This window comes from Ovis canadensis, chromosome 8, assembly GCF_042477335.2.
Source record: "Ovis canadensis isolate MfBH-ARS-UI-01 breed Bighorn chromosome 8, ARS-UI_OviCan_v2, whole genome shotgun sequence".
In the NCBI taxonomy this organism is placed as follows: Eukaryota; Metazoa; Chordata; class Mammalia; order Artiodactyla; family Bovidae; genus Ovis; species Ovis canadensis.
In genome coordinates this window covers 70,373,593-70,399,896 of record NC_091252.1, presented here as the reverse complement: position 1 = coordinate 70,399,896, position 26,304 = coordinate 70,373,593, and the positions used below count along the sequence as shown (strand labels likewise).

Genomic DNA, 26,304 nt, shown 5'->3' with positions numbered 1-26,304 from the left:
TTGATTGCCTACTAAGTTTGATGCTAGTATGCAATTCTATAGCCCTGGAAACTCGTGAATAATTCAGAACACAGTCTTTTTTCTACAGAGCTTATAACCTAGTAAAATCTAAATTATAAGTAACAGCAATAGAAAAACTCCTTTTTATTCAGGAAGTATACTTTTTGTGCTTTGTTTTGCTTCCTCTCTCTCCCTTTTTGTTTCTATTTTCTATAAATAGAGACTTATCCTTGCTTAATTTTTTAGGATTACTTTGTGAACAGGTATCAGCTTTTTTGTTGTTCAGTCACTAAGTCATGTCCAACCTTCATACCCTCGTGGACTGCAGCACAGCAGGCTCCTCTGTCCTCCACTGTCTCCTGGAGTTTGCTCAGATTCATGTCCGTTGAGTCAGTGATGTTATCTAATCATCTAATCCTCTGCTGCCCCCTTCTCCTTTGGCCTTCAATCTTTCCCAGCATCAGGGTCTTTTCCAGTGAGTCAGCTTTTTGCATCAGGTGGCCAAAGTATTGGAGCTTCAGCTTCAGCATCAGTCCTTTCAATGACTATTCAATATTGATTTTTTTTAGGGTAAAACAAATGTCATCTTTATCTCTCCACAACAAACTAATGATTGAAACCATAATATATTTTATATCATCTTTGAAGAAAGTGAACACTGATGCTACTGAGAATGAATTTCATTTGTTCTTCTCTTTCAAACAGCTTAAAAAGGGAGATATAAAGCCCTAATTTAAAAAAAATTCAAATTTTCGAATAAGATTTTTTTTTTTAGTTTTTTATTTTTTAAATTTTAAAATCTTTAATTCTTACATGCATTCCCAAACATGAACCCCCCTCCCACCTCCCTCCCCATAACATCTCTCTGGGTCATCCCCATGCACCAGCCCCAAGCATGCTGCATCCTGCGTCAGACATAGACTGGCGATTCAATTCACATGATAGTATACATGTTAGAATGTCATTCTCCCAAATCATCCCACCCTCTCCCTCTCCCTCTGAGTCCAAAAGTCCGTTATACACATCTGTGTCTCTTTCCCTGTCTTGCATACAGGGTCGTCATTGCCATCTTCCTAAATTCCATATATATGTGTTAGTATACTGTATTGGTGTTTTTCTTTCTGGCTTACTTCACTCTGTATAATCGGCTCCAGTTTCATCCATCTCATCAGAACTGATTCAAATGAATTCTTTTTAACAGCTGAGTAATACTCCATTGTGTATATGTACCACAGCTTTCTTATCCATTCATCTGCTGATGGACATCTAGGTTGTTTCCATGTCCTGGCTATTATAAACAGTGCTGCGATGAACATTGGGGTACATGTGTCTCTTTCAATTCTGGTTTCCTCGGTGTGTATGCCCAGAAGTGGGATTGCTGGGTCATAAGGTAGTTCTATTTGCAATTTTTTAAGGAATCTCCACACTGTTCTCCATAGTGGCTGTACTAGTTTGCATTCCCACCAACAGTGTAGGAGGGTTCCCTTTTCTCCACACCCTCTCCAGCATTTATTGCTTGCAGATTTTTGGATCGCAGCCATTCTGACTGGTGTGAAGTGGTACCTCATTGTGGTTTTGATTTGCATTTCTCTAATAATGAGTGATGTTGAGCATCTTTTCATGTGTTTGTTAGCCATCCGTATGTCTTCTTTGGAGAAATGTCTATTTAGTTCTTTGGCCCATTTTTTGATTGGGTCGTTTATTTTTCTGGAGTTGAGCTGCATAAGTTGCTTGTATATTTTTGAGATTAGTTGTTTGTCAGTTGCTTCATTTGCTATTATTTTCTCCCATTCAGAAGGCTGTCTTTTCACCTTGCTTTTATTTTCCTTTGTTGTGCAGAAGCTTTTAATTTTAATTAGATCCCATTTGTTTATTTTTGCTTTTATTTCCAGAATTCTGGGAGGTGGATCATAGAGGATCCTGCTGTGATTTATGTCTGAGAGTGTTTTGCCTATGTTCTCCTCTAGGAGTTTTATAGTTTCTGATCTTACATTTAGATCTTTAATGAATAAGATTTTATTAATATACTCATGTGTAATAGTTATAAGTCATTTGACTTCAACTACCTATATATTTGGAGGCAGTGTGGTATAACAGTTAAAATGGGCTTGATAAATTTAAAATGGGCTTGAAAATTTTACCTTTTCCAAGGTACCTCAGTTTCCTCATCTGTAAAGTGAGGGTAGTGATAATAATACCTTTCTCATAAGGATGCTGTAAGCATAAAGCAAGTTAGTGTATGTGAAACACATTGAACACAATGCGTTTCCTCCTTTGGTTTAACTGTAGTCTTTTGTCCTGGAAAGCTACAGCTTATTTATCTCCTTACAAGGTTTTCCAGCAATATCTGCCATTTTTCTGAACTGGATGGGTAATTATCGCTTTGCTTCAGCCCTTACATAACTCCCAGACAAGTTCCAAGGGATATACACTCAGCAACCAACATACCACCTGAGAACAAGGACTAAGAATGTGGGTTGTGGGGGTGGGGGAGTTCCAGCTCTTCAAGATTGTCACTAAACTGGGGTGGGGGTGGAGTACAGGCAGCTAAAAACATTACAAAGCTTTTTTATAATTTTTGACTTGCTCCCTCTCCCTTTTTTATTGTTTTTGATTGTAAACCTTTGACTGTTTTCCAGAGTTTTAACAAATTTAGTTGATAATTTTTGTTTACTTTTTGATGTTTCTGTCAGGATCAGGAGCTTAGAGGTACATGCTCTACCATTTGGCTGATGACACCTTCCTAGATAAAATTTTGAAGGTTAGCTTGGCCATACTTTGTTCTTTCCTGCAAAAAAGACAAGAATACCCAGAGGTTGTTCTGAGGCTAAACTGAGTAATGAGGTAATTCATGTGCCTGGTCCATTGTAAACAGTCCATATTTTTTATTTTTAGTAATTATTATACTGAAATAAACTGACTTGAAATGCTTGATATTCTAAGTTAAGGAACATTTCAATACCAGATTGTAGTAACCTTTACTTCCCTTTTAAGATAGCTAAGGGTAGCACTATTGCTTCTTCAATAGTAGTCTCTTGCCTTTAAATATCTGGAATGTCTTTTTGACCCTTGGCCAAACTCTGGATCCACAATTATATTTCATAAATATTATAGGATCTCTATAAGGAATGATAAAATATGAACTCAATTCATGTAAGGATTTCCTAGAGCCCACTGAAGAATAAATAGAAAAGAAAATATAGACAGAAAGAAAAGGTAAAAGTAAAGCTGCCTGTGGAATGCCTGCAAAGGGAAACAACTCATGCAGGATCTCCTTGGAATACTCAGACGCACACTGTTATTCTGCTTACTTCCCAGAAGTTAGAGCTCAAGTAATCTGGCTGGGATCAGAACTTTGCATCTCTTAAAGTTGAAATTCAGTACTCAGTAAAACTATCCACTTCTCCACATGTTATATAGATGTTTTTCATTCCCTGGACATTCTCCTACTTATTTCTCCATAGGCCTAATGACCTACCCACTGAATACCAAAGAGATGTGGGATAAAGAATCATTGTCAAGATGTATGATTAACTTGGCTAAACGTTAACACAGTTTTGCAATGAAAACCTTCTATCTCTGCCATTCAAAACTTTGTAAAAGATGTATTTATGGTGGTTTTGCTTATGCAAAAACTGTATTTCATAATTGTCAGGTATTGTTTTTAACATGTGTTTCATATCAGATACAAGAAAGGTCAAATAGGAGCTGAAAAAAAAAAAATAATGTTGGCCGGATCTGCTGTGAGTGAGTCTTCCAGCACATCTGGGAACCTCTGTAAAAAATTAACATTCTGGACTCATGGGAGGGCAAGATTATTAACTGTTTTTGCAGAAGCAGTGTATGTAAGCCAAAGCATATAAGAAATATTTTTAGACCTGTGGACCATTAAATACTGTACAGTTAGTCCACTGCATGAGAAAAACAGTGGGCACTTAAATGAAGGTGTCTAGTTCCATTCACAGAGGAAAAAAAAATAAACTGTGCATTTGTTGGCAATTGCATTTGACAATTTAGATTCTATGGTTAAAGTGTTACTAGAGAATTGAATATCAGACTTTTTTATTAAAAGAAAATTAAACATTAAGAGTTATAGCACAGAGCAAATTATAATCATATTGGCCTTGAATCTGACATAGCTTCTGTATAGAGAAGCAGTAGAAATATTTCTCCTAGAACCTTACACAAAGTCTAGATCCAAATTTCTATTTTTTCTTCCCCTCCTGTCAAGTACCTTTTCGGAGGTAAGCTCAAGGAGAAAATTACTAAGAAATATATTTTCATTTGCAATGAGATATTCAAAACATTTGTTTTCCCCAGAAAGCCTAGGTGTGGATGTTTGTTCATCGTTTAACTTCAGTCTGGGGGTCATTCTTTATGTTACCTTTAGAATGTACAATGACCTTGAAATAATCATATTTAGTTTCTTCCCTATACCCAGTAGATAAATACACTTAATCCATGTTATTTCTATTTGGTTGAAGTTGGTTTAAGCATGTTAGAGATCCCTGGGGAGCTTAAAATTATACTGACACTTTAGTCTCCTCTCTTCTTGGCCTGCAGCCCTGACACTGGTGTTTATTTTTTAAGTTTCTCCATGACTGAAAACCACTGGAAAGCATGTGCTTAGATGGAGGAAAGAAATCTAATCAAGGACTAGACATGGATCAGTCATAGACAAATCCAGATGATTTATCAGATGGAGTGGAGTCTGAATCTATACAGACAGTTTTGAAGATTACTCTTTCCAAGCCACATAGTGTGTTATTATCACAGACAATAATCTGAAAGATGAAAGCCATTCATTAATAATTTTTCCAACAAATATATTCAGTAATGGAGTATAGCCTACACAATTTTCTGCATTTTTATGAAAAAAAAAAAAAAAGGTTTGGATGACAGTGTCAAAAACTAAATATCAGATCAGCCTGGGCTGGTGAACAGTTTCTTTTACTCCTAATTATTTATGGGAACATCAGCTACTCTGAGTTGACGCTACTCTAAATCATTTCATTCCCCCAACACTAAGAATTCAGAAGGGAGGCTGTATATTGTTACCCTGCTTATTTAACTTCTATGCAGAGTACATCATGAGAAACGCTGGACTGGAAGAAACACAAGCTGGAATCAAGATTGCCAGGAGAAATATCAATAACCTCAGATATGCAGATGACACCACCCTTATGGCAGAAAGTGAAGAGGAACTAAAAAGCCTCTTGATGAAAGTGAAAGTGGAGAGTGAAAAAGTTGGCTTAAAGCTCAACATTCAGAAAACAAAGATCATGGCATCCGGTCCCATCACTTCATGGGAAATAGATGGGGAAACAGTGGAAACAGTGTCAGACTTTATTTTGGGGGGCTCCAAAATCACTGCAGGTGGTGACTGCTGCTATGAAATTAAAAGACGCTTACTTCTTGGAAGAAAAGTTATGACCAACCTAGATAGTATATTCAAAAGCAGAGACATTACTTTGCCAACAAACGTCCGTCTAGTCAAGGCTATGGTTTTCCCAGTAGTCATGTATGGATGTGAGAACTGGACTATAGAGAAAGCTGAGCGCCGAAGAATTGATGCTTTTGAACTGTGGTGTTGGAGAAGACTCTTGAGAGTTCCTTGGACTGCAAGGAGATCCAACCAGTTCATCCTAAAGGAAATCAGTCCTGAATATTCATTGGAAAGACTGATGCTGAAGCTGAAACTCCAGTACTTTAGCCACCTGATGTGAAGAACTGACTCATTTGAAAGACCCTGATGCTGGGAAAAATTGAAGGTGGGACGAGAAGGGGACAACAGAGGATGAGATGGTTGAATGGCATCACCAACTCAATGGACATGAGTTTGAGTAAACTCCAGGAGTTGGTGATGGACAGGAAGGCCTGACCTGCTACAGTCCATGGGGTCACAAAGAGTCGGACACAACTGAACGACTGAACTGAACTGAACTGAAATCAATGGCACAGTCAATAAACATGTATTGATTGCCTTTTCAGAGCTAGGCACAATCTACAAACACCATGACCCCAAATAATTTTTACTTAAGAATTTAATTATTTGCTTTGGTATAGAATTTATAAAGGTTTGACCTGGATTCCAGTCAAACCAACTCAGTGTGCCTATTTTCCTTTGTGTTTTAACTCATAATTGCAGATGTGTTACTGTTTATTCTGGCAATATTATTAAAAAAATATGTAAGAAAATGGACTACCCTAAAGCACCCCAAATGATCATATATTGCTGTACTCCCTACTGGTTTCATCTTGTTTGTTACCTCCATCATGCTCATCTCAATCACCAGCGTTAGAAAATAAGTTCCATGAGGGCAGGAACACATCCATTACCCATCTGTGCTTGTGGCTCGTATTATTGTACCTACTATCCAATTGGTTATCCACAAATATTTATTGAATGAAGTGGATAATTAAATTAATTTCAAAAGTTAGATCTAAGTTTTAAGAAACCTGTATCAGTTCTCCACTGAAATGTGACAGTGGAGGCGTGGACTCCAGCCCTCAATCTGTCACTAACTTAAGCTATGCAGCACAACTATTGATCTCATGCCCTACAGCCTGAATGCTACAACTGTACAGAAGCCCACATGCCCTAGAGCCCATGTTTTGCAACAAAAGAAGCAACTGCAATGAGAAGCCTGCACACCACAAGTAGAGAGAAGCCCCCACTCGCAGGAATTAGAGAAAACCTGAGCACAGCAATGAAGACCCAGAGAAGCCAAAAATAAATAAATAAATAATTAAATAGAAAAAAGAAACTGTGATGAGATTCCTCGACCAAGCTCTTGATCAGACTTCTACTGTCCTTGTCCAGACTGTCATCTTTATGAGGGTGGAGGTTAGTAATACCAGATCTGCTGGACTGTGGGATGTTTGCTGTAGTGAAACAGTGTGAGTGGATTCTAATCCTGCCCTGTGTGAGGTGGAGGATTGTAGCCCAGGGGTGGAAGCCAGAGAACCTACCTGCCCATGACTATGTAAGTTGAAACCTTACCACTAGACACCCAAAGGGGGTGTAGTCTGAGCAAATTAGAGACAGAGCAAGTGCTCCTAGGAGGACTGAAGACCCAGCACATACACAGGGGACCACCGGGGCTTGGCAAACCTGCCATGCATGCTAGCTTAAACCCAGTGCAAACGGTCCCTTTAGCTGCCAGCGACTGTGGACAGCTGAGACCGCATTTGACCATCCTCCTGGTCACCAAGTTCCGAAGTTCTGGAATGTTTTGGGCTCCTCCTTCCCTCATGTTTAGCCTCTTATCGAGCCTTCCCAAATGATCCCAGTCCCCCTTCACAACCATCCCTTCCTTTCCATACCCACAGTCCCTATTCCTAACCTGCTGTCACCCACTACCCTCTGATGGTACAGCAGCCCCCTAATCTCCTCAGTTTGGGTCTTTTCTAACTCTGGCCTCTCACACAAACTGCCAAGGCTCTTGAATTTCCTCAGGGTGAAGGACTCATTGACATTCAAAGCCTTCCACTATCTGGCTTCCACTTAGTCTCCAATCATTTCTCCCAGGAGCCTTCTACTCCCATGAAATTGTTCAACCAACAGTTGCTAAGACACACCTTGTTAAATCGTGCTTCCACGCCTTTGTATGGTTCTGCCAATTTGTACACTTTCCTACTGCCTCCCCACCAATCCAAATATTGCCAGTAATTTTTTTTTTTTGGTCATGCCACACGGCTCACAGAATCTTAGTTCCCCAACCAGGAATCAAATATATGCCTCCTGCAGTGGAAACACAGAGTCTTAACCATTGGATCACCAGGGAAGTCTTGTCACTAGTTTGAAAGCATGTCAAATCTTCATCATTGAAGCCTTGTTTGACAGCTTTGCCCACACTGTTGCTTCCTCCTTTAAACTGACCAGTTTTAATAACTATGCCACATTCTTCACATTGGGTTTGGAGGTACTTAATATCAGGCTGCATATGATTTTGTGGTTATCTATATGCTGTTCCCAAATCAGAACATAAAATCCAAATGGTCAAGTTTCCTTTGTGTCCTTATAAACATCAGGGTTGCATCTGGGATTTAAATAAATGATTAATAAATATGCTTTGAATGTAATAAACCCATCCAAGAGAAAAGATCAAGGAAGGGTTTTCTTCCTCCCAGATACACAGAACTGAATTCAAAATTAATGTTTGCAGGATGGTTTTACATCCTGTGGTAGTGTCCAAGGGACATTTCCAAAGCCTTACAACAGCAATTTGAGAAGAAAAATTTCATTTCTCTGGATATAAAGTTTTCTTGCTTACTTTTGAACGTCATATAACCTAAGATGGGAAAGAAGGAAAAAAACCAAAGAGCCTACTGTAGATTTATCACTACTTCAGCCACTTATGAAAGGTCTTGTGAAGAATCAGCAGGACTGACTTCTGATATAGACTTTTCTCATTCTGTGAAGTATCTAAAACTATGGGAATCAGTTTCAGAGCATAACTTACAAACAATTGCAGTTTATATAATTATGAATGAATTTGTGTAAACTTGTGCTAAAAATATACTCCATGAACTCTATAGATACCTTGCTGTGGGCACTTTGGTGCTTGGGAATCATGAAAAATAGCATGTTCTTCTTACACAAAGAGCAAGGAGGCATTCTTGATAACTCTGAGTTTAACAGAAGCAACTTCAATAATATAGAAGATTTTTCCAACAAAAATTGATAAAGAATTATTCATAAGTAAATGAGATTTCAAGGAATGATGTCTGACACATACACCACAATTAGAGCCGAATGCAGAAAGAATGGTCGTTCATGGCAGTTTTCCCTAATGGGTCCATAGTTATAAAATCAACTAGAACCTTTCAAGTAAAGAAGTATCATTCTTTACTTTCACAGTACTTTCAATTTACAGGTTCTTGGGAAAAATTTTAATTACTCACATTCGGAAATAATGCTTGTAGTCCTTCCCAAGTTGTTCCTCAAAACCAGTTCCTTGATTCTGGGGCTATTATCTGGCCCTGGCCTGAGAGCTCCGAAGGAATTAGCTCACAGACCCGAGAGGATTTATTCTGGAGTAGAGTGATCTCAAAAAAGAGACTTAAAACCATTCCATGTGGAACATTGGAAGGAAAGAGCATCAGCTAACCTGAGAAGGGAAGGTTAACGTGAAAAATATTATCCATTTTCCAATATTCTAGGTATTATATTATCAAAGAGAGAGTAGATCTCTTCTATGTAACTCAGGAGTGAGCTAGAACCAGTGAAAAAATTTTCAGGTATCCAGATTTCAGTTCAACTTGTAAAGAATTTTCTAACAAAGGGAGAAATAATTCAGTGGAAGGTGTAATTCCTTTGAAGGAATTTAGACTGGAGCTGTTTAGTGAAGTTTGAGGAGGGTTTTTGCTTTGCTGCTCAAAATGTTATCCATGGAATGCTGCTGATCTGCGTATTCTTTTTTTCCCCCTTAAGATTTAAATTTTAAAGATAATTTTCACCACAATTTGACTTCTAAAATTATCGTTCCTATCAATTAAAAATGTACTACATTACCAGAGACGTTACTTTGCCGACCAAGGTCCATCTAGTCAAAGTTATGGTTTTTCCAGTAGCCATGTATGGATGTGAGAGTTGGACCATAAAGAAGGCTGAGCACTAAAGAAATGATGCTTTCAAACTGTGGTTTTGGAGAAGACTATTGAGAATCCCTTGCACAGCAAGGAGATCAAACCAGTCAATCCTAGAGGAAATCAACTCTGAATATTCATTGGAAGGACGGATGCTAAATCTGCAACTCCAGTACTTTGGCCACCTGACTCATTGGAAAAGACCCTGATGCTGAGAAAGATTGAAGACGGGAGGAGAAGGGGACGACAGAGGAGGAGAAGGGGACGACAGAGGATGAGATGCCTGGATAGCATCACTGACTTGATGGACATGAGTTTGAGCAAGCTGTGGGAGATAGTGAATGACAGGGAAGACTGGTGTGCTGCAGTTCATGGGGTCGCAAAGAGTCAGACACACAGGAGCCACTGAACAGCAACAACATTACCAGAAAATTCCATTAATAAAATGTAGACCACTTACGTACTTATGTATGAAATATTTTGTGTGTATACCTGATACACTAACAGACATAGGATGATGATTTTATTAGTAGATGTTTTTGTTGTGGGTGGGGGTAAGAACACAATATGAAGTCTACCCTCTTAACAAATTTTTGTGTGAAATACAGTAACGTTAACCATAGTCACAATGTTGTTAGGCAGATCTCTAAAACTTAATCTTCTTATATAACTGCAACTTTATACACGTGATAGGGCAGCTCCCTATTTCCCCTTCCGCCGGACCCTGGCAACCAACATTCTACTTTCTGCTTTTACATGTTTCACTACTGATGCCTCTAGTAAGTGGTATCATGCATTATTTGTTCTGTGTCGGGCTTATCTCACATAGCATGGTGTCTTGAAGTTTCATTCATGTCACTGCATATGGCAGGATTTCCTTCTAAGTCAGAATAATATTCCATTGTATGTATATACTACATTTTCTTTATCCATTCATCTTTCTATAAGCATTTAGATTGTTTCTACCTCTTGGCTATTGTGAGTCATTCTGCAGTGAATGTGGCAGATGCAAAGAAGCCTTTGAGATCCTGATTTCTACACATCCCCTGATGGTAATTCAGAACAGGAGAAAGAGTTTGTGCCAAGTTGTAAATGAACACACCGCTTCCTTCTTCAGTAAAGACTTGCTCTGGAAAGAAAATGCCAACAGAACCAAACAATATAGTTAGTGACAGTCTTGCTGCAATAGAAGGTGTATTTTGAGTATCTTGAGAGTACTTTGACTATTGCTGGAATGGAAGAAATTTATCCTTTAAATAATAAATACTAGGGAATTTTCACAGGAATCAAAGTATCACATTGCAACATATATATATATAAATGTAACTTCCACTTTAACACTAAGATTTGTATTTCCCCAATTGAAAATATGTTTGAAAGCTAAACATCACAATCATAAAATCATGCATACACACACACAAAAAGTAAATAAAATGATTATTGCAGGTCTGCAGTTCTCTGGTGTTTATTGTAAAAATTTATTAGTTGAATGTGCATTAGGCAGTCTTTAGGTTAAATAAATAATATATGTTGCATATATGCATGTGCTACTATTTTAAAATACAGATTCTGTTATAATGATAAAATAAGAATTCATTTTAAAGTGCAACTGGATTAAAAGTAGCTCTTCCTTATTATGTGTTTTCCCAAGCATATATACTGAAAGTACCATCTCTATTATATAGAAGTCCAAAATGTTTTTTATGTAATATAAGAATATACATTACATAGATAAGCTTGCTAATCATGGTGGGGAGGGACTTTTGCATCCAGGCGTGCAGTTTGCATACCACAAAAGGCACAGGAAGAGGGAGAAAGTGGGAGAGGAACTCCAGTTCCCATGCACTTTGGCAGTGAAACCGCATCAGGTCTGGGGTCACCATCCATTCCCGTTTGTCCAGGACTGAAGGGTCTGCCAGCATTTGAGGCTTTCAGTGCTACAAGCAGCATAGTCCTGGCCGAACCAGGAGGGTAGGTCACCTTAATAAGGGCAGAGATGTGCTGTATGTGCAAAGTTCAACCTTGGAATCTTGCCCATTGTTCTATAGGCCTGAAACAGTGAAGCCAGTTTTTCACATCACTTCTTTCCTCCTTATGTTTTCAAGGTGAAAGAGCCAAGTAATCACACCAACATCCTGACCAAGCCTGACCCAAGAACCTTCTGGACTAATGATGACTCAGGTATTTTTGGAAAAATACATTCTGGCCCTATGCTTTACAGGAAGCATGCTCTAGTAATAACTCTACACAAAGACAAGGTTTGAGGAAAAATTTTGGCTTTGCTTGCTTTTTTCATTATACCTAGTGCAACACTAGAATGTACTTCACAATGTACGTTTTTATAAGTCCCTTTGTAAATCTCTTCTTTTTCAATATCTAAAGCATGTATACCATTAAATACAGCTTATGAATTATGTGAATCCAAGTGTTGAGGGAACAAAGCAGTGAGTCTATTTCATGGAGTAGAGGACAGAGAAATAGGATAAGGTGGGCAAATACACAGGTTCCAGTGTCTCTTCCAGGGTGAAGAAAGGTTTTAAAAACCCTAAGTGAAAGTGAAACTTGCTCAGTCATGTCCAACTCTCTGTGATCCCATGGACTATACAGTCGATGGAATTCTCTAGGCCAGAATACTGGAGTGGGTAGCCCTTCCCTTCTCCAGGGGATCTTCCCAACCCAGGGATCGAACCCAGGTCTCCCTCATTACAATCATATTCTTTACCAGCTGAGCCACAAGGGAAGCCCATTAAAAACCCTAAGGCAAGTCATATACTCAGTGGAGGGCAGATATGACTTGTGCTATCAATCCTTAAGTATAAATCTAATCAGAATCAGAGGACTGCCACTTTCTGAGTTTGGGGAATATGCTTCTGTTGTATAATTAAAAACTGCACTCCGACCAAAGGTAGAGTGTGCTTTTACTGGAAATTGAAAACGCTTTTTCATTCTTTTTCACAAACACGTTGAGCCGTGAGGCCTAATGACATGAAGTAATGACACTAGAAATGAGAAAGAAGCAAAATAATTAAGACAGTGATGCTAGAGCTTTCACCTTCTCTATTTAAATAGGGTCTAATTAAATGGAGAACAGTGGAGACACCGACTACTTGTATTAGGTCTCCTGGTTTTACAAAGTATGCATGCAAAAATCCAATTCACGGTTTGGGCCAACCCTGTGAAATAGGAGGGGCAGCCTGTCCTTACACCCCATTGTGTGAGAGATGAGATCAGGTGCTGAAAGAGAGTAGCTGACATCCAAAGCTGATGAGCAGAGAACGCCGGGGCTGGTGGTAGGATGGAGAGCCTGCATGCTCAGTTCTGTATTACTCTCCCTAGGAAGAAGTAGCTCTCCTTTGAGAAGCAGCATGAGCTAAATTGGTGCTTTAATCTTTTATTTATAAAAGATTGTCAAAGACCATGCCTATTTGCAAAAGCGGGAGGGGTTGAAGAGGAGAGTGAAAAACACTGTGCTGCCTTTTTTTTTTTTTTTTCCAAAGACCAGGCTTATAGTCTAAACTTGTTATCAGTTTAATCTGTCAAAAAAGATGTTCTGTCTTTTTTTATGTCTTTTGAAGAATGATGAAGAAGCATGAAAGTGAGTTGGCCTGTTTATGCCATCATTGCAGTCCATTAGTGGTAGTACAGCCACAAAATAAACAAACCGTCCACTGGCTAATACTGCTGTTAAGATCTACAGCACTTATGTTGTAAAGAAGCTATATAGAGCAAAACATTACAATTAAAATATAAATGATTCTTAAAGTTAAGTAAAGAGAATGAGATGAGAAGAGAATCTTTACAGGCCAGATCCAGAAAATGATGCTCAGGCACTTTTTGGAGATGAAGAAATTATGTTACAAGAAAAATGAATGCAGGACATGTACAGAAATGTTGATAGGAATCATTCAGAACTAATCACCTTAGAAACTCTGAAAATTGTTAGCAGCAGGTTTACAAAGAGATTATCCCTTCTGTAGTAGCAGGTCATCTAATAAAGATACTTTCCAATAATCAATTCTGAGACTGAGGTCTATGTCTAGTGCTTTGGTGGGGGGAGGTAGTTATCAAGTTACTGAGACATGGATATTAAAATCTCTACTTGTAGTGGTAGAATGATCTTTTCCTTCTCAAAATTCAGTGAATTTTTGCTGTACCTATTTTGAAGTGCTAACATTAAGCACATACACTTTTATAATTGTTATAATTTCCTGATGAATTGTTTTCTTCTTTACCTCTGGTAAATCTTCATTTGAAGTTTTTTGCTTTTTTTTTTCCTGACATTAATATAACCAAGTCAGCCTTCTGATGCCTACTTTTCACATGGTATATATCTTTTCTATCCATTTACTTTCAACCTATCTGTGTCTTATAAAGTTCTTCTATTACAGACCTCATATAGTTAGGTTTTCCTTTTAAAGATTATCTGACAATCTCTTCTTTTTACTTGGAAAGTTTGGACCACTTCAGTTCAGTTCAGTTCAGTCGCGACTCTTTGCGACCCCATGAATCGCAGCACGCCAGGCCTCCCTGTCCATCACCAGTTCCCGGAGTTTACTCAAACTCACGTCCATCGAGTCAGTGATGCCATCCAGCCATCTCATCCTCGGTCGTCCTCTTCTCCTCCTGCCCCCAGTCCCTCCCAGCATCAGAGTCTTTTCCAATGAGTCACCTCTTCACATAAGATGACCAAAGTACTGGAGTTTCAGCTTCAGCATCAGTCCTTCCAATGAACACCCAGGACTGATCTCCTTTAGAATGGACTGGTTGGATCTCCTTGCAGTCCAAGGGACTCTCAAGAGTCTTCTCCAACACCACAGTTCAAAAGCATCAATTCTTCGGCGCTCAGCTTTCTTCATAGTCCAACTCTCACATCCATACATGACCGCAGGAAAAACCATAGCCTTGACTAGACGGACCATTGTTGGCAAAGTAATGTCTCTGCTTTTGAATATGCTATCTAGGTTGGTCATAACTTTCCTTCCAAGGAGTAAGCTGGATCATTTAACTTAGTGTAATTGTTAGGTATAACTATACCGTCTTAGTATTTATTTTCCTCATGTTCCTTCTTTTCTTCATTTGCTGTTCTTCCTTCTATGTGTTCTCTAAAATCATTTGAGTATTTTTAGAATTCAATATTAACTCATCTACTGACTTAGTGGTGGCTCTGAGGATTAATTAATAAGTTTTCAAAACCATTATAGAAAACTTGCTATCCCACTCATCGTTCCATCCTTTACATTATGGTTCACATATATATTACTTCTACATATGAAATTAAACCTACAGTATAATAGATTTAAAGGAAAACAAGAGGAAAACTATTTTTCGTATTTTCCAAGATGTTTACTATTTCTGATGTTCTTTATTTTTTCTTGAAGATCCAGTTTTCCTTGTAAATAATTTCTTTTTAGCGTGGAAAAACTTCTTTTAGCATTTCTTATGATACAGTGATTCTCTAGCAATATCTCTCAGTTTTCTTTTATCTTTATGATATGCCTTTATAAATGAAAATATTTTAATTTAATTCTTAAAGGATTTTTTTTCTAGGTATAAAATTCTGAGTAGATGACTTTTTTTTTTTCCTTTTATCATTTTGAAGATTTGGTCCATGGCCTCTGGTCTCTATAGTTTCTGATGAGAAGTCAGTGATGATTTAAATTATTGCTATCCTGATTATAGTATGCTGTCTTTCACAGGCTGCTTTAATTTGCTTTTAATCTTCGGCTTTTTATCAGTTTGTCTATGATATATCTAGACTAGAATCAATGTTCTTTAAGATGTAGATCTCTGAGTTTTAGAAAGTTAAACATTCTTCTAGTCTATTAGTAGTTTTGTTAGAGTTTGAATCTGAGGGATGCGATTGTTTCAGTTGTAGCTTCTACACCATAGTATGCCCTTTCTTTATCAGGACACCAGTACCCCAGCTAAAACTTCTCCTAGATGCCTTCAATTCTGTGAAGTGTAAGCACAACCCAAAGCAACTCTGCAGCTGTCCTGCTGCAACATGCAAATTTATGAGCCTGCAAATGGGTTCTTTACAAAGACAATATTCTAGTTCCGGTATGAATTTTATTAGGGTGTATGTGTCTGTTAGTTGCTCAGTTGTGTCCAACTCTTTGCAACTCTATGGACTGTAGCTCACCTAGGCTCCTCCATCCATGGAATTCTCCAGGCAAGAATACTGGAGAGGGTTACCATTCTTTTTCCAGGGGATCACCCCAACCCAGGGATCAAACCCTGGTCTCCCTCATTGCAGGCAGATTTTTTACCATCTGAGCCACCAAGGAAACCCTTTATTAGGGTAACTTTTACCAGTTCCTAAAATAATGGTGATGAAATGATTTCATCATTTCCTCCAGAAAATATATATCAGTGAAGGGAATATTTCCATTCAAAGCCACCCATAATCAGAGAGTATTTTGTTTTCATTTAATCTAATGTACAGTCTCTTGATGTACTGCTTTAAGTAGAGTTCAGTGTTGAAGATAACTAATCAAGATGGTTTGATAGAAATAGAAGTTAAATTTAAAAATCTTTTGTTTTGAAGTAGGGAATTACTGAGGGTTAGCTTGCCTTGAAATCTGGTGAAATGGCCTTAATTTTCATACTCAATATCTTTTTGCATGATTGCCAGAGGATGGGGCTGGTATGCTCAGTTGCCATATACATATATGGTGATGGGAGAAACAAAAGTAATTTTTTAAAAGCTTTTTTTAAAAAAATACATAATATAAAAGTAGTAGCATATGTTCATTATAGGAAAGAAATGGAAAATTCACCAGCCATAATCTTCCCACCACACTTCTTTCATCCTCTCTCTCATTCATTCCTAGCATTTGTTCTGACAAAAAACAAACAGGCTGTACAAGTTTAGGCTCCTTCCTATTATCTTTGTTTTTAGGCTTTGAAACCTGATTTGTTTGTTTTTGCACACCTTTGTTTTTCAATCGCTGGACTTGCAGTATCCTGTAACAGCCTCTTAAATGAGAATTTCAAAGTAGGATGAGTTTCCCGACACTTTTGGAATGTGTGTTTTTCCAGGTATTATTATTAGCAACACAGATAATGGTCTTTATTTAGAGGAAGTCAGATAATGAAGTGGTTAAACAATAAAGTTTCTTTTGCCAGGGCCATGATTTTAATGGGCACCTCTTTTGCCAGGTAGGAAAATGTAGCTTCTTCATGTTCTCCCTGGGTTCTTCCTTGAAGTCACCTTTTAACAAAATGCAGTTCTACCTTTAGGATGTTCAAAATGTCTAGATTTCATTCAAGCAAAAGTTAAAGAGCAAGTTTCATTATTGTATAAATTTCTCCCAGACGGAAAATTAAATTTTCCCTTTTATTTTCAGGATTATCATTATCTCTTTCTATTTTATAGTGATTCATCACATTTTAAAACTAAGTGCAAATTTGGGGGGATGTACAAATCAATATAAAGAGGAATATTCATATTTATTAGGGAGCAGTAATATTTTCTGCACCAAATGTAGAAATGAAATGATTCATAGTTTAGAAACATATGGTCTACAGAAATATTTCAGTGTTTCAGAGAATACATAAAATTAGATCATTGAATTAATATAAGGAGAGGGAAAACTTCATTCCACAGATCTTTTAGAATGAAGAAAACATAATTTCTAGATTTTTTTTCTTAAAAAGCATAACACTCTCATATTTAATATCTAGGAAAGAGTTGCTTCATCCCTCAAATATGGCATTATCTTATGAGAATGTTAAATACATTCTCAAATATGAGAAAATATAAGAAAATTTAAACACACTCTGCTACAATGGAAACCTTCTATCTGATACTTTTTGGCCAGTGTAGACTTTGCCTCTTGCTATTAGAGATAAACCATTTAATAAAAATCTGTGGATACATGAAGATCTCGGGTAGACTGACCTCATTTACTCAGTTCCTAACTGAAAAAGGTAGCTATCTCAGTGAAAGTCACCCTACCCACAGCAAGAAATTCCAAATAACACATGATGTCACAGATGGGAAGGGCTTTCCTGGTGGCTCAGTGGGTAAAGAATCTGCCTGGAATGCAGGAGACATAGGAGATGCAGGTTTGATTCCTGGAAGATCCCCTAGAGGAGGAAATGGCAACCCATTGCAGTATCCCTAACTGAAAAATCCCATGGACAAAGGAGACTGGTGGGCTACAGTCCATAGAGCCTTAAAGAATCAGACACGACTGAGTAACCATGCACGTGCTCACTGGTGGGAGCAAGACGGTGCTAGGCTTTGGAAAGGACAGGGGCATAATCATAAGAACTCTGCATTCCGGGATGCTTTTGACTTCCCCTACCTCTGTAACTCAAACTTTTCAAAATCACACTTGGTATTTATTCCCCCCATCTTTGATCAGGAAGCCACAATCATCCTCAGTTTCCTGAACCACATCTCTTTCAGTCAACTGAACTCACATCAGAGCTGACCGGCAAACCATCTGGTCATGCCTCCCAGTGAGCCATGCATGGATCAGCAGAAAACAGCTCAACACTTGACCTTCTGCTGTGGTTAGTGCTGTGAGCTCTTGAGGAAGGCCTCCTGAGTTTGCCACTAAGTTCAATGCTTATTACCTGTGTGACTTTGCACAAATGATTTCACATGCAAAAATAGGATATTATAATAGATCATAATTTTTGTGAAGGTTAAAGGAGATAATTCAGGTAAAGGTATTAATAATTTACAGCTCTGTCAAGCATATGGTTAGTGGTCAATTTATGATGACTCTTCTTATTTGGAGAAAGAATTATGTCATTTCTACAAACCTGAACACTCATCCCTCTGCCATATATAAGGTCTGCAAACTATGGGTTGAAAGAAGAGTACATTTTATTTTGTCATTACTCAATATTTCATACTGTAATCAACCCATTGCTTGTTTACTATTTTATTTTCTTCTCCCTAAACTAAGAAGCTCATCATCCATGTTATCTGGGTACCCACGCATAGCACTGAGAAGCTTTCTGAAAATAAATATATGGTTGGACTGGAAAGAACCCTCAAACTGGAAATAACCTTAGACATTGCTTTGTCATTTAGATAAAATATCACCTTTGTCAGCAAGGATCCGTATATAGCAAAAAAGCAAAAAAGCAAAAATGCTTAGTTTTGCATGACTTTACCCATTTACACTGATTTAGAGGGTTCAAACTGATTTAAAGGGTTCCAAGTTCAAGGACAGGTTGTTTATTCCAGAAAGTAAGTGAGTAACAAAATGTCATTTCAAAAGTTTTCTGTTTAAGGATACTTAGAGTCATGGGCATCTAGCATTTAAGTTTGACAGCAAAATGTTATCAAAATCTGATGTCATGACAGTCCTGCTTCCTGGTGTGGGAATGAATAAGGGTGTGGCTACAGACTCAGCCGGTTCAGTCCAGAGAAACCCCCTCTCTCTCCCTTGAATTGTGTCAATGAAGCTTTACAGTTAGAGCAAAGTCTGTTTCTCTCCTTCTTAAACTCACGATTTTCTCTTCCTCTTGATTATGGCCAAAATACTTGATATTTCTGCTGTTTGACTCAAGGCTGTGCATGCTCAGCTCAGTCGTGTCTGACTCTTTGCAGTCCTTTGGACTGTAGTCTGCCAGACTCCTCTGTCCGTGAAATTTTCCAGGCAAGAATACTGGAGTGGGTTGCCATTTCCTACTCCAGGGGATCATTCCAACTCAGAGATTGAACCTGTGTCTCCTGTCTCTTGCTTTGGCAGGTGGGTTCTTTACCACTGTGCCATGTGAGAAACTCAAGGCTACACTAGCAATTTTTTCACAATGGCTTATTTTTCTGATTCCTTAACATTATTTTAAAATATTTCCACATCATAGTATTTCCTTGTGCCCATTTTATCCAAATCATTCTTTTCATGTCTAAGATCTTTGATTTCCATAGTATTAAAGGACATTATATTGTGGTCAACAAGTGAAACGGTACCAGGAAATCCCCTCACTTAAAATAAATAAACAAAATAGATTAAATGCAACAATAATTTTAGCGAAGTTATTTTTCTCATATTTTAGTAAGTCTTTTCTCATTTTGTAAGTTTATACCAGACTGATGTGATAGCAGATTTTTAAAAAATCTAGTGGACTTTAGTTACAGCTAATGTTAAAATGCCCTCATGGATTGTATTATTTTAAACATGCTGAAATATTCAGCTTTTGACAGCTTTTTTTTTTTTGCCCAAGAAAGTGTCCTACAATACATGATGCATAGACATAAGACAGTCCAGGAGGTAATATGTATATCATAGGAAAAATAAAGGAAAAAAAAAAGTTTTTTAATTTTATTTTTTTATTGAAGTATAATTGATTTACTGTTTTGTGTTAGTTTCATGTGTACAACAGTATGATTCAGATATGTACATATGTATTCTTTTCCAGATTCTTTGCCCTTATAAACTATTACAAAATATTGAGTGTAGTTTCCTGTGCTATACAGTAAGCTTTTGTTGGTCATATATTTCTGTCTTACTGGTATATGTGTTAATCTCAAACTCTTAATTTACCCCTCTCTCCGCATTCCCCTTTAGTAACTTTGTTTTCTGTGTCTTTGAGTCTACTTCTATAAGTTCATCTATATGATTTGAATAAAGGGTTTTGGACTGTTTTACCATAATAAAAGAAATATTTTAGCCCCATCAAATATAAACATAGCTTACAAAATTTGAAGGAAAATGATTTTACAACTTAAAAATTGTATGTAAGAAGAATAGGCCAATGACAATAATGAAAACAGGTTTCCCCTGGGATGAAATGGCCCACAGAGAGGGGTGGGTGCAGGATTAGGAGTGAGGGTACAGGAAGGAAGGGGTAGGATGGATCCAGTTGAAACTAGGGAGAGGGAGGTTTATGTAAATTGGGATACTCAGAAATGAAAATAGAATTAAAATTTAGGGCAGGGAGACCCAAGCAAACTCATTTGTAAAATGAGAGTTTATTGAAGTAAATCAATTCTAAGATTCTTTCTTACTTTGAAGTTCCTTTATTCTATGAAGGTGTGAATTTGAAAATAAAAAGAAAATGCAAGAGGATTTAGGGGAAAAAATGGTTTAGACAGGGCTGGGGCCTTTGGAATAGACTTCAATGAATGTAGCACTGAGAACTCTGACCCTTTCTCCTCAGAAACATATGGCAATCAGTTCTTTATTAACATTTTGTCTCTTAAAGGAAAATTTTATATTAATATTTCAGCTAAACTGTTCTCATAGGCATTAAATTACATAACATACTTGAGTTATCAAATTGTTCTCCCATACCTAATCTTATCTTTCCAATCGCCCTGAGGGATTAACTATAATGAATGGGTGTTAACCCTGAGGACATTTAAAAGAAGTTAAGTGCTCTGCCTAAAGCTAAATATTAAGTCATACATTCTAAAACACTGAGCTGGAAACTCAGATCTCCTGGAAACTCCTCCAATTCTCTTTGTACTGCTTCAAAAAGGTAAGTGGGGAGCTTTGTAATGAAAGTAGTTTGAATGTGAACACAAGTGTTTGAGGAAACAGCAGTCAAGGAGGAGATTCTAACTGACCTGTGAGTTTGCCATTGGGTGGGGCACTTGTGAAAAGGAGAAAATTAAGGCCAAGAGGGGGTTTGTTTTACAGAAATTAAATATACTGTATCTCTTTCTGCCTGGCACTCTGCTAGGACAAGGAAGAGCGCCTGTCACTCTATGGACAAGGAAGCAAGAGTTTTCTGCCTTGAAAGCTTAGGTAGACAAACTAGACAGTCACTGGTAGGCTATGAATAACATAGTGTAAATACAAGTTAAAATCATGATAGTTGCCTGCAGATGAAGGATTGGTTTTTAAAACAGAGAGGCAGATTGTTTTACTGGTTAAAAGTAGAGCTTTTGGTATCAGAACCTACACTTGCATTCTGGGTTGTTTTTTTTAAATATATTTTTGGCTGTGCTGGGTCTTCAAAGCTGTGCGTGGGCTTTCTCTTCATTGCTATGCTCAAGCTTCTCACTGCGGTGGCTTCTCTTGGTAAGCCAGAGCACAGGCTCTAGGTATGTGGGCTTATAGCTGTGGTGCAGGAGTTTAGTTGCCCATGGCATGCAGGATCCTCCCTGTGAAGTGAAGTGAAAGTCGTTCAGTCGTGTCCGACTCTGCGACTCCACGGACTGTCGGCTACCAGGCTTCCCAGCAGACAGTCCGTGGAGGTTTTCAGGCAAGAGTACTGGGGTGGGTTGCCATTTCCTTCTCCAGGGGATCTTCCCGACCCAGGGATCGAACCCGGGTCTCTCGAATTGCGGGCAGACACTTTACATCTGAGCCACCAGGGATCAAATATATGTCCCTATACTGGCAGGCAGATTCTTAACCACTGAACTGCCAGGGAAGTCCCCTGGTTGTTTTGTTTTGTTGTTTTTTTAATTTTTTATTCAACTAGGGCTGATTTTATAATATCATGTAAGTTTCAGGTATACAACACAGTGATTCATTTATACGTATATGTGTATATATATATATTCTTCTTCAGATTCTGTTCATTTATAGGTTATTATATAATATTGAGTATAGTTCCTTGTATTATACAGTAGGTCCTTGTGCAATCTGGTTTTGCCAATACTAGCTACTGTTGTTTATCTCTCTAAGCCTCAGATCTTAAGAATGAATAAGGGGTTTATAACAGTTTTTCATAAGGTCATTATGAGGATTAAATGAGAAATTGTATAGAAAGCACTAAAGCATAATATCTGCCACTTAGTATAATCATTCAATGTTAGCTATTATAATAAATGCCCTAAACTGTGGAAGTTACAGGGAAGAACATGTTCATTTCTGCTTATTAGTATGTTAGCATCATCTGGCTAAGTGCCTGGCTTTAGAACATGCAGGAGAACTATTCCTTAAAATAATTTCATAAGGTTATTTGAACATAGTCTAAGAAAAAAACTCTACCAACTGATGCTAGTTGACAATGGTAGAGATAGCCTTGGAAGTAGAGGTAAGTCTAGTGAAAAAGAGAAAACCGAATAAATGGTTATCAGGAATATCACAGGGAGGTTCATAGTCCCTAGGATCCTTTTAACACCAATGGCATCTGTTCACAATTCTATGAATAGCATGAGATTGAAAAGCTCCAACTTTCATATATATACACAGTAGTTTCAAACTTTAAAACAAAGAGAAAAGGAGCATTTAATGTGCTGGCTATGAACTCTCCTATCCTTCATACACATGGCCTATGAATACAGTAGATCTAAGGTGAGTAGTGGTGGGGTTATTTTTGGAAATGGCAATGGGTCTATAATGGTCCAGACACATGCCGTCACCCAATCTCTTTGTGAGATAAACGATCAGAAAGCAGACTGTGAATATCAGAAAAAATTACTCTGTGAAGAAAAATAATTGGCTCATCTGGGGAAGGCAATATGTTAGACCATGTTCTAACATGACTACCTGTGTTAGAAACTTTTACTATTATTCCTGGAAGTACTCTACCTATATCTGATATATTTGTTCCTTTTGGACCTCTTTCTGGAAATGTACTTTCTAGTGTTTTTTAAATTCTAAAATTTTAACATTTAAATAATATTAATGTGCCATATACTGTATATTACATATAATATATATACATGTACATAATAATCTATAACTGTTTTAAGAAAAGAGATGGAAAAAGAATAGTCATCTTGGAGTATCTTATAAAGTTCCTGTTAACCTTATAGAAACTGATTAAGACTTATTAAACAGAACTTGCCAAACTGGATTTATGTTGGTACATAAAAACAACATGATTTAAAGAATGAATTTCAAATAGGTTTCTCATGATGATCTATGTTTGTGTTCTAAGGCTTTAGATTTTTAAGGAATAGTTTATGAATTGTAAAGTAGAATCATTGTAGATATTAATGATAGTAATAGTCTGATATCTTTAAAATCTTCTATAAATAAGGATAGAATATAAGGCAATTTTAAGCATAAAATTCTATAAACAAATAATACCATAGTAACTTCTTCAGTGACCATATTTATTTAGTGTGGAAAGGGAAGTATTATTCATGATTCCTATCTTTTGCTCACATCTGTTTAATTTCTTCTCTGTAATTTTCTTGTGATCTTAAAAGAAAGCTTATTTTTATTCCTTTAGATGTTACTTATACCTTTTGTGAAGTAGTGATTATGAAACAACATGGAAAAATAAATAACAGAAGTAGTTAATATACCTGAAACATCTGGCCAAACCATCAGTTTCCTTTTTTTTTTTTCTTTTAATATTTGTTTATTTGGTTGTGGGTCTTTGTTGGGATATGTAGGATCTTCCCTTGCAGTGGTTGCTCAGTTGATGCTGCTTAGGGGTTTAGTTGCTCCACAGCATGTGGGATCTTAGTCCCCAGAAAAGGAGTCAAACCCACGTGCCTCATGCTACAAGGCAGATTCGTAACCACTGGACCATGAGGGAAGTCCCAAACAGTTGTGTGTGTGTGTGTGTGTGTGAAAGAGAGGCAGAGACAGAAAAATAACTAATCTTGTTAAACAACATTCAATAATTCCAACTCCGAAACAAACAAGTGCTATCAAAAGCATCTGATGGGATGACCATATGCTCTTAGAAAATTAGGCTCCAATGGTTACCTGGAGAAGGGCATGGCAACCCATTCAGTATTCTTGCCTGGAAAATTCCACGGACAGAGGAGTCTGGCAGATTACAGTCCATGAGGTGGCAAAGAGTTGGCCACAACTGAGCAACTAACACTTGTACTAATGGCTAATTGTGGAAGTTCTGATCCAGGAAATAAAAATAAAAATAAATTTACTCTTATTATACATTTCTCACTGAAATGTATAATTTAAGCAAACAACTAATCTTTTAATGTCCATTTTAGGATTATAATCTGAGAAATAAAGATAAGTAGGAGAAATTATGTTGGGTCCAGCAAAGAGATTTATCCATCAAATATACCCAATATTTATTGAACACTGATTGTAAGCAAGGCATATTTTTGGAAGGAACAAAAGACAATTATACAAAATAATTCTGCTCTTCAGTGCCTCAAGTTACTAGAAAAATATAAACATGTACACAAATTCCTAAAATTCCCGCTCAGCTGAGGGAGCCATTGCTAGTGGTGACAAGATCAATGAGATTATTGGTCTCACAGTTGGGGGTGAGCTTTAAAACTTTAAGAAAAGCTGTAGGGAAATAGGGTTCCTGCCATAACTTCTGCAATTCTAAGAACAGCCAATTATAGAGATATAATGGGTACCTCCCAAAGTAGCAGATCAAGAAGTCAGGGCTTTTTAGGCATCAAGGTCTAAAGATGTCATAACCTGACATCTGGGGTATTTGCCTACTTCTCATTACCAAGTTGTACTGCCATTGAGTAAAATGTAACATGTGCTTTAGGTGACCTTTTGAATGTCCCACAAAAATTGTGTAGTGTCAAGACAATGCCTTCCATACATTTACTCAATATTTTCAAATTATAATAAGTAGATGTCAGGTAGTATAATTAGCGCAGCACAGTGATCTTTCTTGGAATTTTTGCTTGATGAACTGTTGCAGCGTCCAATTTTCATAGGGTTACAAAAGAATATTGTAAATTATTAGCTAAAAAGAGAGTGGGAGGACTACAAAACAACAGAACCCAAATAGTAAAGTCAGCCAGGAATGTTTTAAAAATAATGAAATGTACCCTAATCTACCAAGTGCTAAGAAAAAGCAAATGGAAATGTAGAAACCTCAGAAATAAAAATCCAGGTGCTTAGTATCGAGTCTGTGGGTTCTTGCATTTTTGTATCGCGGTGTGAGATGAAGTTGTGTCCTACTCTCATGTGATAGAGGACACCACAAAGTTACTGGCAGAATCAGCGAGTCCTCAGCTTTGATCACAGAAGTGGATAGCTCCAGTATGATACCCCCTTCCTGGGACATAGCTGGGGGCCAGTAGTGAGGGAGAATTCTTTCCGTGTGCAGAACTTAAGAGCAGTGCAGCTGGTTCCTCGTTTTGTTTGGAAGGAGACATGGGACTATAAGACCAATCGGTGCTCAAGAAAAACAGTCAACAACCTACAAGGACTTTGCGTCCTCTTCTAAGGGAAAGGATTAGTAGGATTTGGGTTGTATGCAGGATAGTTGCATCACGTCAGATAGAAACATGACCTTGTCACTGTCCTTTTATAGAGATTAAGTGAGATTTAAGGAGATGAATATGGGTCCAAGTTGACAAGGGCTGGGTTGTTGGTAGTTAATTTTATGTATCAATTTCACTGGGTCGTAGTTTCCAGGTATGTGGTCAAACACTTCTAGATGTTTCTATGAGACTATTTCTTGTGTAGGATTAACATTTAAATCAGTGATAATCTGCAGAAGAGACAGGTACTATCCGTGGCTCACAGATAGCCACGGATATCTTTAGTTGGGGGAGACATATAACAAATGCTCAAAAAGTCAGGTAATAAAACTAATATGCAGATAACTGAAATAGGATGAGTGACGCTGTGTAAGCGGTGTTGACTCTGAGAGACAAATGTCAAGAAGGATCCAGTCACGTGAGCATCCAGGGAGGGAAGCATTCCAGGTGAAGGACACAGCACAAGGTTCTCTGAGCCAGATACAAGCTTGGTCTGCAGGAACAGCTAGCCTAGACAGCGCAAATCTGGAAGGGAAAGGGGAAGAAGGATCTAACCAGTAATAGCTAGGCAGAGGAGCAGCATGAATTGTTTGTGTTGCCTGGTCTTCAAGGAACTCAAAGCCCAG

At 37.7% G+C, this 26,304-nt stretch overlaps 1 protein-coding gene across 2 annotated transcripts in view; it reads left to right on the top strand.

Annotated features, from left to right (window-relative positions):
- SGK1 (serum/glucocorticoid regulated kinase 1) overlaps positions 1-26,304 on the top strand; it is a 111,651-nt gene that overhangs the window by 71,509 nt on the left and 13,838 nt on the right. For both annotated transcript variants that reach the window (XM_069599266.1, XM_069599270.1), the window contains one exon: positions 11,697-11,772. In XM_069599266.1, coding sequence (XP_069455367.1) covers positions 11,697-11,772 — 76 coding nt within the window. The remainder of the gene's footprint in view (positions 1-11,696; positions 11,773-26,304) is intronic.